Source organism: Lytechinus variegatus, chromosome 1 (assembly GCF_018143015.1).
Source record: "Lytechinus variegatus isolate NC3 chromosome 1, Lvar_3.0, whole genome shotgun sequence".
In the NCBI taxonomy this organism is placed as follows: Eukaryota; Metazoa; Echinodermata; class Echinoidea; order Temnopleuroida; family Toxopneustidae; genus Lytechinus; species Lytechinus variegatus.
The window spans coordinates 51,453,353-51,467,831 of NC_054740.1; the positions used below are offsets into that span (position 1 = coordinate 51,453,353).

Here is a 14,479-nt window from a genome sequence, read left to right on the forward strand (position 1 = left end):
TGAAAATTCGGGGGTCCATCGCACCCTGAAGGTCCCCGCCTGAATTGCTTATCTTTTGATAAAAAGAAGATAAAAGGGAGAAAACAACATGTACATACACGTGCTCGAAGGAAAACGATGCTTTCACAATAACAAAGATTTGAGAGCTCACGCAAGTTATACTAAATTGAATCATGGATATTGTACTTAGGTGTTGTTAAAACGAATTATTAATCCCAATTGAAGGTCAGCATATTATGAAAGAGAGTCCTTACTTATACCGTAAGAAGGCCTATATCGGGAGTGTATATGCACGTATTTCGTGCAATATAATTTTCCAGGCAAGCAAGAGTATCTTTGCCAAAAATAACTTGTGGTTTTCGATGACAAGACATCACCTATTATTTCCATACTGTTCCTATACATGTATTTCTCATTCCCCAAATTTAAGTCTTCAAACAGGAAGACACTGGCTGAATAAACTATGAAAGTGAAATCATTTAAAACAAAATAAAAATGTCACCAAGATTATTAATTTGTCAACAAAATGATGTTCAATACGACCTGAGAAGAAAATCGGATATTAAAAAAACAAATGCGAAAAGCCAAGGTATGTATGGTGGGTGTTGTCACATTAAATAACAAGACGAGTTTATGGTAACATATCAGAAAACCCTAGTATTTGCCTTTATTACATAAGCAAAATTAATTTACAGTATCTCAATTAAATTAAAGCAAGCGAAGCGAGCTAGCAAAAAAAAATCAATTTTGTGATAGATTTCGACATATTTCAAATCAAATAATATAATTTTTCACCCTAATCCCTTTACTGTTCATTTTTTTATTTCTTGGTCGTGTAAATTTAGCAGGGGCCCTGGGGGGGGGCAAGCACCCCAAGCCCCCCCCCCACCCCCGTCTAGATGTCAGTGATGCCATGCAAAGACTCGGTGGTTTCAACATCTTTAAGGGACGAAATCATTAAGAAGGAATTAGGACTCGTGTATCCTTCAATGGCTTCGATATGAGTGAGATTATGAAAAAATATAAAATCTTCAACTCATGATCTCTGACAACTCACGATCCGGAAATTTGACAATTGACAATCAGGAAATTTCCTATATTTAGGATTTTGGTAGATTTTTTTTCCTTCGAGGTAATGAAAAGCTACTTGTAGGCCCTACATGTTGGATGGTCAAGAATTCAAGGATGAAACTATTTTGTGGACAGGAAAGATTACGTGACTACTAAAACTATCCTAAATTAATGATGATAATAATGATAAAAACAACTGGACTTATATCGCACCGAATCCACAAGGCGCTTTTCGAGACAGCTGCATTTAAAAAAAAAACGCAAAGTATTTTTTTCATGTATGTGTAAGGATATTCTTGAAACTGGTCTTCGAGAGTTCATAAGAGGGTTTATGGGGGTATATGAGCTCAGATTGGCACGTAACTTTATTCCATTTCGTCAAAGAGGGGGGAGATGTCAATCTTGTGTTACCGAACATTCAAACGTGACATCATGCACGCAATGAGCTACGCGTGATGCATCCGGAAATTGCAGACAAACCGTTGCACAAACGTGACGGTTGAATTGGAGATGGGGGCAAGGAACTCGACAATCTTTGGGAGTTGAAAGAGAAGTCAACGTGATCACTGATCTGGATACTGACTTAGTATCCCGATCAGTGGTCTAAGTGAATTAAATTGCAGTTGGTGGGTGCAGGCCTTTGACATTAAGAAGAAAATAGAAAATATCATTTAAATAGAAGGGTGCAGATGGCAATTTCCTTCGATTCAGCTTTATTACCGTAATTTGTATGAATATGCCTATGCAATATAGGCCATTCCCAAATAGATTTCATTTCGTTTATTTATATTTTCAACAATTGCAGTTTGTTTTGTACATTTTGACATACAAATAGCAAAACATATTTCAAGTTTCCCTGTACAAAAATTATATTCAAGATTATTACATATCAGGTTGGAAATGGAGGAGGCTGCTAAAAAGCGGAGCTTGTAGAGTGCAGACTCCTATTAAATATTCCTTTGGTTACATAGCATATAAAAAATCAAAATAACAACTTGAGTATAAACTAGTTAAATTAACAAGAAATGGGGGGAAATTAAAATAGAAAGGGAAAAATAAAAAAGAAAGATTAAAAGTCTCCAGAATCCAGCCCCAGTACGCACAAACGGACCTCGCTGATCAACAGGAAAACGAAAGAAATGGAAAAGTGTACGTCACGTGATATTCACGTTTGATTTCAAAAAAAATACAAGAGTTTGGGACGGATGGTTTTGATTATAACCATTCCCTAATGATCAACTAATCATAGAGAATCATCACGGGTTAGAATTAAAAGTAACTGAATAACTTCCCGCATATGGAATTTAGTATCTAGAATTCATTTTGTGGTCATCATGACCATAAACATGACCACAATCACCGTGATAGACGGAACAATGGAAAGGTTAATAAGCGGGGGTCTTTCCCCTTATGGGAAGGGGTGATTGTTGCCAAGAAACGCCTCGACTGCTCGATGGAAACACAAACATATGGCACGCCATGTGGGAAAATTTTAAATAAATTTCACTCCAACTGATTTACATTTTACAAAACCATTGAACTCTTTTACACACTTGATATTTTACCTAGCGAAATAGATTGATCTATTTATCAAAATAAATTTCACTTGAAAATATCAAAGTGTATGAGTATTCATTCACTTCCTCATTATATTAATTTATTAACCCCAAAGCACATGTACATTCTTTTTTTTTATTCATACCAGTTTTGATATACTACTAAGACGACACCACCAAATCTACGTATTCAGAAATAGACATGTCCGCAATGAAATGTAAATGTCGTTCTATGGAGCTACTTATGCCCACAGGGTCAGAGAGTTTAATATCAACAGCATTGAACGGAGATTCCCTTGTATTATCTCATTCTATAAGCAGTTGATTACAAAAGTAGATCATAAACATCACCATAAATGACTCTATCGATATATATAATATAAATGTGACTGTGACGTGGTGTAAAGCCTGACTTAGGGCATTTTATTCTATTTTTCAAATCCCGCCCATTCCAGATTTTAATCTGCATTACCTCCGAGGTCGAACATTCGACCCAACTCGAACGATGCATTGCAAAACACGTGAACTCAAAACTAGTCAAGTGGGACATGATGTTATAGGAAATACGGTGAAAATTATGATTTTGGAGATGCAATACCCCAGTAAAAATGTTGTTCAGCATACTGTCTACAGTGTTGGGTAATGTATGTTGTAAATATATATATATATATATATATATATATATATATATATATATATATATATATATATATATTCTGGGTAATTATTATCAAATTTAGCAAATTTATTACCCAATCATGTTTTTATTACCCAATTTGGACAGATTTGAACAATTATGTGGACAGTATATGCTGCCCAGGGTTGGTAAGAAGTTGGGCTTTTTTTTTGCCCAACTATTTTAAGAGTGTATTTTTTTTTGGGGGGGGGAAAGAAATTACACTTTAGTGTAGCAATATATATGCTGTACTCCTGACGAAAAGGTTTAAAAACAAATCGATTACTGTATTGATTAGTTTAAACATGCGTTTCAGTGTGAACATGATGTGCTTGTTTTTTTATCATTATTATTCATGCCTCACTGAATCACATTAATAATGATGATGGCTACTTGTACAGCGCACAGGTCCACTCTTCGGTGCTCATTGTACTAAACTCACCATTGCATCCACGCCTGATTGTTTTTAAATTCATTAAACTTTACTCGAGTACTGACGCCACATTAAACGAAATGGTTAGAAATAGAATCTAAATACCCGCATATAATAGGGCCTATATATTTTACCCAACATCGGTAATCAAACTAAAAATATATATCTCACGTCCCTGATAATCGTGTTTACTACTAAGTGGTATGACTATGAACTCGTTGTCGCTGGTGTTGTTGTTGTTGTGTTTTTCTATTTATCTTGGGATCAAAATTGAATGCGATATGGATGGCTGGATATAAAATTCCACTATCTGATGAGATTACAAGTCTATTAAAACCTTACTACCGAGTACAAATAAATCAATTTGTTTTCATTTGTTGATATATTAAAACATACGTACACATTATATTTGGGGTCTTAGTTTTTGCACATGTTTGTATGTCAACATGGTGACCACAGTTAGAGTCAACAACCGACTTGTGAACCTCCTGAAGATGAGCTAGATTTCTTTAATGTCTTTTCACTCCCCTGGGCCACTGATAGATGTTATATTTCTATTACTTCGCATTTATAAGTATCATTTGCCCGAAATAAATTATTATTCAAATAAGAAATTGAGATAATAATAATATAGGTATATTTACCCAGGGAAGCCACTTCAGTTCTGAAAAAAAATCCTCCCAGCGGGCCCTGCTATCATTATGATCACATAAGATGATTTTAAGTTTAAAACGAAATTCAAACTAAATTCATGCGTTTTAAACTTCACCCACGAACATGACAAGCACGCAAAGTGATCTGCATTTTACTCTTCTCGATAGGGAGAGAGTAATATAGGCCTATACATCTCTGTGAAGTTAAAGGTCAATTGTTGGATTTGTTGAGTTGCTTAAAATAGCTAGATTTTTTTCATTATTCGTCCAATCCTTCTTTCCCCGGTGACCCTCCGGACAGATTTATAACTCCAGATAAATTCACACCAGATGTCGAAATACGTGTATTTACTTATTTATCAATATAGGATTTATATCAGATTGTTCCGAGTGCATAGCCATGAGAAGTACACACCGCACACCATAATTCCTTTCATCCGTTCAAACCTAAATGAATGTGAATATTAAATCGTATTATTCAGCAATATGATGGGCAATCTCAATTTTTTTTTTAATTCAACAATTGACTATTACCAAGTCTACCCTAATTTTAGGTTGCTGTGAATCTAAAAGAGAGAAAAAAAATCAAACAGGATCAAATAAGAATATGAGATGAACTGCAATAAGACGACGATTCTCATTGGTTGGTAGTTGGTATTTGAAAAATATGCGCATGCAACACTGATCTTCATTGGCCATTACCATGATTGCCATTGAAAGAAACGTTTTACTACTGTCACGACGATGTCAAGGTTTGGTTTTTAACCCTTTGCAATCAATAACTGGCGTAAGGATGGGTGGAATTAAGGGCCATGGACCCCCCCCCCCCCAAAAAAAAAAAATCACAAATAAGAAAAAAAGAAGAAAAGGAACGGAAAATGTGAAAATATTCTGAATAACAGGTAAAAGTCCATCAGAAAATTATTCTTTTTGTATCAAAATAATCAAAATTTTTGCTAGTTCGCTTCGATCGATCGCAGCTTTTCATAAACTTTGTCCCAAACTCCTTGTCTGGTCCCTTCCTTCTCTTTGATTTTTTAAATTTTATTATCATTTTTGCTCATTACACCATGTACACTGTTGTTCATAATGGTAACCGACCTGCCGAGTCTCAATTGCGATTACCGAGGATTTGACTGCAGTTCGATCCCGCAATCACTGAATTGAAAGCCTGCTCTAATCAGCTGCGATCCCAACTCTTATAAAAAAAATTCAAACGACAGAACATTATCAACAACACGAGCTCGAGCTGTAATCTCTGAACAGTGCATTGTTCGTGAGAGAAGTCGTGCAAATCACACCCTTTGTTACCCAATGTAAGGGAGCGCATGAGGGTTCTTTAAATATGATCAATGGGTTTCCTGTTCAGAAACTAGATCGAAGATTTCACTAAAATGATCAGAAGTACCGTAGAAAGTGTATCGATTTGCTGAGAATCTCGTGATGAGCAGAACAAAAAGCAAAACGGGGGACCCCCCGATCCTCGCGGCCTGTGAAGAACAGCATGATCTATTTTAAGTGTAAAAAGCTGTTTTGCAAGTTAATGTTCACTCTCCGTCACTCATACTCCGGTAATTGTATTATCCATGTTATAATTACACTAGCTGGTTACTAAATATAACTATATTAACATAATCATCAACATTATGTTCCCGCCACTCAGCACTGAACGATAGCTTAAAGGAAAAAAATACCCCAACAAAAGGTTGATTTGAATAAAAAGAGAAAAATCCAACTAGCATAACGCTGAAAATTTCATCAAATTCGGATATAAAATAAGAAATCTGTAAAAATTGAAATATTGTGTAATTCGAACAATAAAAACAAAAAGAAATAGTGAGTGAGTGACATCATCGATTCTCTCATTTGCATGTGACTAAACTGTGCATGTAACTATTTTGTGAAAAATAAGCAAAACTTTAAAATGTCATAACTTTCTTAATTTACATCCAAATTTTGATGAAATTTTCAGCATTATGCTTGTCTGATTTTTCTCCATCAATAATTCAAATCAACATATTTTCTCTGAGGTGGACTTGACCTTTAATAATATGTGGAAGGCGCTTATTCTTCTCATCTTATTAAAAAAATGCTTTCACCTTCTTTTGGAAAAGGGGTCGCGGTTTTTTTTTATTATTAACCATTTCTTAGTCTGTCACGAGTGTGTTATATCGTACGCAGTACAACTTGATCTTCGTCGAATAGCGCGGAACACATTAATGAGTTTTCGAAAGCAACGGGGGCGGATTTTGGAACATAGTAAATGTAATGAAAGTGGCCGTCAATTCACAATGAAGAGCTGAGAGGTCTTTGTCGAAAATGAGTAAACTGGGGCAGCAGACCCTCCTAAGATTCGGAGACGACAAAAGATTGCAAATAATGTCGTTTTGACTCTCTGATTTTCGACAAAGACTGTATTGTCATGGAGGGCTTTGGACAACAGATTCTCTAAGTTCCAGAAATCGTCTGCATGGTGATTTCCAAACCTCCCTATTTTTTTTTCTTTTTTTTTTTGCATACGGACGCGCTTGGGGGAAACCCCCTTGGAAAAAAAATTAATATCAGCGGTCTTCTTGGTACAATTATCGAGAAAACAAAACTTCTTGGGTGATTACATACTTTTTATTAGCTTGCCAACCAAATGTAAAATATAAAAAACACGAAATCTAAACGACGTGAGTTACCTCTCTTCTATATAATTATGATGCTAATTATAAAATCAAGCTTCACTGAGTCAGGGATTTTTCGGCAAAATTCAAAGTCAATAACTTGTAAATATGTTAACAATAGGAGTGATAATTAGATGAATCCTGCTATACATGAATCATAGTCAGGGGCGGATCCAGGATTTTTCAAAAGGAGGGGGCACATTTTCCCGAGGAAAAATTTGACATGCAAAAAAAAAAAGGTTTTCAACTCGAAATAAGGATATTTCGTCCACGATTTTTTTTGACAAGACAAAAAAAAGGACTTCACTTTCAAAGGGGGGGGGGGAGAAACACTTCTGTTTTAAAGCCATTTTTACGTTACAAATTTTAATTGTGCCTCTCATGAGAAGGGGGGCAAGAGGGGGCTTTGCCCCACCCCCTGATCCGCCAGTGATCATAGTATTGCCATTATCAATTAAAAAAAGGGGTGAGGGAGTTTGGTGCCATTAATATAGATTAGCTCGAGAAACGGGAAGATGAGAGCTTGGTTAATAAGAACGTGGACCTACAGGTCCATGGTTTAAAGTACAATGTGAATTTTTATACTAAAATACTGCATTTCCAATATTACTAGTAATCATTAATATTTCAGTCTAAATTCACAGATCCAAAATACTGCCCCCGCCCCTTCTCTTCCTGAGGAAAAGTATATGATAGAACGGAGTGTACGAATTATTTCGGCCCTGGAAAAACGAAAATAGTGGTTTCCTTCGACATCTTGTTTTATGCTAGTCAGTAGATTTTTGAAAAACAGAGCCCCCCCCCCCCAACTGGTCAATATTAGATCCACCGCTGACAAAGAACTCTCATGACAAGCAGGACACTGAGGATAGAATCTTGTTTTCGAAATATGGTTTTAGTTAGAAATATAAGTCAAAATTAAATGATAAAGGGTCAATCACATTCAAGGAATTTTGATTCACTCTTTAACACGTTTAAACTTTCTAAATTTCAAGCGAGAACGGGATCATTATTTTCATCAGAACAAGGAAATGAAAGATGTTGAGTAGTTTTTTTCGAGTATCTGTCAATAATTTCTTTATCATTTTCAGAGACGTGTTTATTCTTCAGCTAAATATTTTCTCCTGTATCATCTTTTTTGAAGTAGCACTGTCCTCCGATTTGACACGAGGTGCTAGAAAATGAAAGGGCACGCGAAGGAATTTTAATGGAAGCACGGCTTCAAAAAGAGGCTGGGAAAGGGGTACTTCCGGACATTGTTTTCTTTAATGTTTTTTACTTTAATTCATTTAATAACAAAAATCTACAACAAAATATGAGCGACTGCATAAAGAGTTAGTTACGTTGGACAAAATTATGATGATCATCATAATCAAGGGTATAGACCCCCCCCCCCCCCCGTCTCTGCCTCGGCAAATAGAAAAGGTATTCCTGGTTCATGAAGAAACACCGCGCCCCTGCATGACTCGCCTAAACCGTAAAACGTAAAGTTTATTTAACATGTTTGGGGGCAGGAAGCATAAAGTATTGACAGTCATAACCGCGTATGACACAAGGGATTTTTTCAAGTAACATTCTTGTCATAAACACACCATAATACTGCATGGTATAACAAAGATATATTGTCGGAAAAACTCATCCTGAATATGAATTATCTGGATGTGCATTTAGACGAGAATTGTACATACTAAACACGATGTTTAATATTTTCATATACCATTTTAACTATGATCAGTTGTTATTTAACGTTTTAAACAAGTCTTTAAGTATAAAATATGAAACAACATAGATTTGATTTTTGTTATATTAATTTGTTTGAACTATTCAAATTATTAAAGCGTTGAATAAAATTTAATAGAGAGTTTTTACTGGGCAACGTATAGGAAAGAGACTATAAAAATGAAAATTTGTGAGCCAATATACAGTTTCGACGGAAACAAAAATAAAGAAAGAAATACATGTAAGCGAAAGCATCACATTAGTGACAAATATACAACAAAATTTAAACTATCTGACTTCCATATTTTTCAAACTATTTAGATTACAGTCCTTTATGGCCTTGCGAAATTGTGTGCATAAAGACATTATGATGAAGTGATGAAATTAACATAGGGGGAAAATACGTTATTCTGAATCACCCTATAATCACCCTATAACAAATGTCGCTAAAACCTTTATCAAAATTTGACAGATCTAAAGATTATTCGTTCTCGAATAAAATGAAAGATTATAAACCCTAGACCTTTATCAATTAGCAAACTTTTTTTCTGCAAGAGGCAATCTAAACATTTGTAAAATCTTGTAGCATTTACAACGGGAAAAAAAGAAGATTTAACAAGTCCAGTCTTCCGCTTTTTACAGCGTTTTCTTTTTTGGTATTTGAAAAAAAGAGAATTTCAAGCCCTGGTCACAGGGACGAAATTTCACCAATCTTTGCTCATGACTTTTTACATAGAATAAATTGAAGGCCATGGCGTATTAGCAGAGAGACGGGGTAGGGGCACAACATCACCTAACATTTTCACAGAAAGTCAATATGTCGAAATTGTCACAATATATTGTGTGACTTCTTAATGATAAAACCATATCCAGGAGATCAAATATAATTCATCGAAACTTTAGAAAGGATTTTAAAGCCTTAATTCTTATTTCCAAATGATACGATCCTACAATAAAGCAAAATGTATCTGTAATGATTTTGATATGCATGTCATTTTCGAAGACACTAAAACAATCCCATTCATTCTTTAAATATCTCGAGGTTGTCTGGATCATTAATTTTACAGACAATCTCCATAGATCAAACAATATATCCTGTCAAACAGACTCGCCCCCGAGAAGAAATGATGAATCTTAATTCTCAAACGGGTTTAGTTGAGGGGGAACAATAATGTCTCGATTCTTGCCATCTTCTCACTCTTCAAGTTTCCTTTAAAAAATCAAATAACTACTTCATCGAACTATACATCCGCTGTCAGATCAAATTCATTCATCGCTTTCTTATTTCAGAACATTTTTATTTCCCCAAAGTCCCGGGGCGTTGTTGAGTTGTGATAAAACGTGTTTTCCTGAAAACAGGTCGAATCTGCATTTATTCTATAAAAAAAAAATAAAAAAAAATTCATTCTATAAAAAAAAACCTGTATACTCCGAAATTTGCTCCGGTCTTTATATCTCATAAGGCATGGGGTTTAATGTTTTGGTTCAAAATAATATAAAGATTAGGTAGGATAAGTGTTTATTTACTTTTGGAAGTTAAGTTTTATATTTGGCATTTTCCGTGCGGATCTTTCATCAGAGCAGTTGTCGCCGGAGCAAATGTCATGGAGCCTACATCATATCAGGTGTTCTTTTTTAATCATGATCGTTGTACACGTGTTACAGTATTGGTACTGGTTATGATCATTATATAACATTTCATAATTTGACCCCCCCCCCCCTTCCATCCCCAGCTTGCAGAAAAAAATCTGATAATAACTTAAAGAAATACCTGCAAATTTCCATTGAAGATTCATAATCATGCACCTCGCATGCCTAGGGTACCACTTATTATGTAAATATTCCTCATAATTATGTCACGATGTTATGTAACCATCAAATCACAAGTTGCTAATGAAATATTCAACAATCTTGCGAAACAGATGCCTAATCATCTACTTCACGAAGCAAATGTGTGATTTTAGAATCATTTTTTATCCTCTTTCGGAAAAGATGAAATTGTTCCCCAGAAAAAGAGTTCGGCCTTTGACACACACACGACACCGACTCCTTTCCGACCGATAGTTTGTTATTGGTAATAACGTAATATTTTTGATCGGTTTGGAGTCAGCTATGTTGGTATGACTATAGCATTAATATACCAAACACATTGAACTCGGGTTTGAACTCGTCATGTGGAGAAACTGTGAGGTTCAAACTCTTGGATACAAACGGTTATTGAGCTAAACAAAGAAATCGATTTTTTAATACCTTCATTATAAGTCGTTGAAGCATTTCGTGTTTGCGTTGCAAACACCATTCAATTAAGCTCTCATTGAATTAATTAGATAATCCCGAGTTTAGCTGCGTTAACACGCAAATGGTTTAGTCAAGCAATCTTTTTATGTACATAAAACCATCGCAGAAATAGCTACTGTGCTGTACACATGGCGACGTCGTTGCATTGACAGTCAGCTATCATATGCAATCAAGGTCATGCATGATTTTCATATTTGGCAGTCAGAGTTGTTTAGGGTTGTCCCTGCAGCTCGAACGTTCAACTTCTTGCTAAGTGGGGGAAATAATTGACGGGTCTTAATGACGGTTTCAAATAATAGTTAGAAGCTGTATACAATAATTGAAAATATGAAATTATAACTAGTCATCACCTTTTCCATGACTTTTATTAAGAAAGATGTTGATGCTTGTTTATGTTGACGTTGTTTTTGCACTGGATTAGCTGTTGTGGGGGCTAAGCTACCACTATATACTGTCATGACTGCTGTTGCCTTTGTTGTTGTGATTACTGTTATTGATGTTGTTGGTATATTTTTTATGACAAAGTGATGATGTTGGTGTCGGGATGTTGTTGATGATGATGAGACGACGACGATGATGATAATTATCAATGATGATGTTGATTTTGATGTTGATGATGATGGTGGTGATCATGATGATGATGATGGTGGTGGTGATGATGATAATGATGATGGCAATGATGTTGATGAAAACAATAATGATGATGATAATAATGATAATAAAATGATGATGATGATGATGATGATGATGATAATTAAGAGATGATAATTGACTTTCAAGCAAAAGAATAATAATATTCATGAATGAAACGACTCACCTGCAAGCATTTGGGTCTCAAGAAAAACCACCCGCACGCTAAAAACTCCTCTTCACTCTCGGCCTCTTCGGCAACCTGACTCCCATCAACTGGCTTCATCGACCCCGTCTTCGACGTCGATGCGGGATCCTCCTCGTCATCGTCAAAGTTATTGTTCCCAGTTTCTTTCGTCATCGGCAGCATCGAGTACTGCTCCAAGTTCGACATCGCCAGCTTCTCCCCAATGGCAGCGTTGATGACCACCATCCCACCTCTATCGCGAGGCAACGAGAGCGAAGACCGTACCTTCATCCCCAAGTCGTGATCGGTAATTCCTGCTAAATCGCCGTTGATGCCCAAAGCGCCGTTGATGCCCAAATCGCCTTGACTGAAACAGCTACTCCTCAGCGAACCACGTCTGCTGTCGCTTTCGTATACCTCGTTGTGGTAATAGTTCGGCGGCTGCTTGCTCGAAAACCCAGCGTAGGTATTGCTGCGGGGTTTGCGCACTGCATCCGCGCTACTTGGCAGCACGTCTAAACCGTCTGAGCTCTCGTCCAAATTATTCTCGATGTCTCCTAAAATTGGGTTGGAGTCGTTGCTTCTCCGGCTCCCAAGGCGGACCCTCATCAAGGTAGTCATATCTGCTGCAAATACAAAACAAATAATGAATATATCTCAAGATCCAACAGGGGCTGTAAGTGTGATGTCAAGAAATATGACCACTATGTTTATTATGGAAAATATCTTGTCATTTCCTGGCTTTAAAATGCAATCTATAACGCAAAACTCTCGATTGTACTCCTGTATATAATGCTTCCTTGATCTGTGGTTATAACAAAAAAAGAGTTCAAGTTTTAAATAAATGATAGGCCTAATAGACGCATCAAGAGCTTCGAAATGGTACCTGGTTGACAAGGGTGCGTTGTCCAAATGAGCATATCGCAGATTTTACATAGTAAACATTCTCTTCTGATTTTATAGGTTGACTGATATATATTTCACGTAGAAAAATATACGGGTAGGGAAGTATATATTAATAGATTTAATGTACACAGTTTGGATGAAGAGATCATGAGACAAATAGATCATCGAGGTTGAATTGAGGTACTAAAATGAGGTATTTATAATGAAGCAATCAGCATGGTTTCAGGGGTGCCCCTCCTCCAGCCAGCCCCCATCACATTCCTTGAGGGTGTCCAATCAACATTTGGCATTTCTTTGGGGCATTTTTATTTATCCAGTGTGATATTTTTCCCATTTTAAAGTAACTGCTACCTATTGTTTTAACCTTACTGGACAGCTTGCTTCCCGCATTGGGTAAAATACTGCCCACTAGAAAATTATGTTGGACACATAATTACCCTCGAGGTGGTAAAAATGTTGTCCAATATTTTTTTATAGTACTTATATCCCATTCTTAAGACAGTCATCAACACCACTACCTACTAAAGGAAGGGAGGTGGGAGAAAGAGGATAGAGGGGGTGAGAAAGGAAGGGTACTGGATACTGCATGCATTGGCGGCGGAAGCCAAAAATGTTAGAAGGGGACAACCAATTTTTTTTTTTGACAAGAGGGTCTCAACCCAAACATTTTAGGGGGGACGTAGGAAAATAAATTGACAAGCAAAAAAAAAAAAAAAAAAAAAAAAGGTCATCAGCTACAAATTTAGGGGGGACACGCCCCCCCCCCCGCTTCCGCCGCCTATGACTGCATGATATTGGTAATAATAAATAATTTACATGTTTTGGTAAAAGAAAACGTACTACATTTTGAACTGTAATTCGATCAATACCAATAAATCTGTATTGAAATCCAAAAAGATATTACCAGTGTAAATTGATTTGATTGCTAATATAAGTTTCCATAATCATGTAGTTACCATGATCTTGAACAAGGAAACAAGATCGAATTACGGTCGGATTATCAAATTACTGTATTAAAACATGTAATCTTAAGAATTCATATTTATATTCAGAAAACGCTCGATCCATTTCTTGGTGAAATTCAGTCATTTTTTTGTGAACCTTGGATGATTTCGGATTTCTGACAGCGTTGATTCAGTCTGACATCTACTTTTTACCAAAGAACAAACTTTGTTTAATCATTTATTTCACAATCACATAAAACAGTGTCATTACAAAGCCTTTCACATCCAAAATTTAGCAAATGAAAATTGAAAAAAAGGAAACTAAAATAAGGCCAAGAGGCGCTGTAAAATAAGTTCCCTTTTACGCAATACAATGAATGTTTGAAATATCAATAGATAGATAAGTTACCGGTGCTGAAAAACATTAAACATTGAAAAAAAAAATATAGAAAACATAACAAGTGAACCATAATTTCTGATAAACTAGTTTTCTTTAAATACAATTATTTCTTGCTATTATAATCAGTAAATAAATTACACAGCGTTGATCTGCACAACATCGGCGTAACAACGATTAATCCTTAGCCATTATTTTCCAAGAACTAACTATCATGCCTATGCAGCCCTATATGAAAACGAAATAACCTCAAAATCTGAAAGATCTTGGAGAGGGAACAAATATATATCATCCTGATTATTATCTGGGGGATAATTTTATTTTTATGATATGATATGAC

General features: G+C 35.8%; 1 protein-coding gene across 3 annotated transcripts in view; it reads right to left on the bottom strand.

The window, feature by feature from the left end:
- LOC121416053 (solute carrier organic anion transporter family member 4A1-like) overlaps window positions 1–14,479 on the bottom strand; it is a 77,373-nt gene that overhangs the window by 42,391 nt on the left and 20,503 nt on the right. Inside the window, exons 1-2 of one of the 3 annotated variants that reach the window (XM_041609510.1) lie at window positions 12,779–12,827; window positions 11,893–12,518 (exon numbers count right to left, since the gene is read on the bottom strand). In XM_041609510.1, coding sequence (XP_041465444.1) covers window positions 11,893–12,518; window positions 12,779–12,812 — 660 coding nt within the window. In that variant the 5' untranslated portion in view covers window positions 12,813–12,827. Of the gene's footprint in view, window positions 1–11,892; window positions 12,519–12,778; window positions 12,828–14,479 lie in introns of those variants that run through there. The other 2 variants (XM_041609503.1, XM_041609496.1) reach the window with 2 other exon arrangements.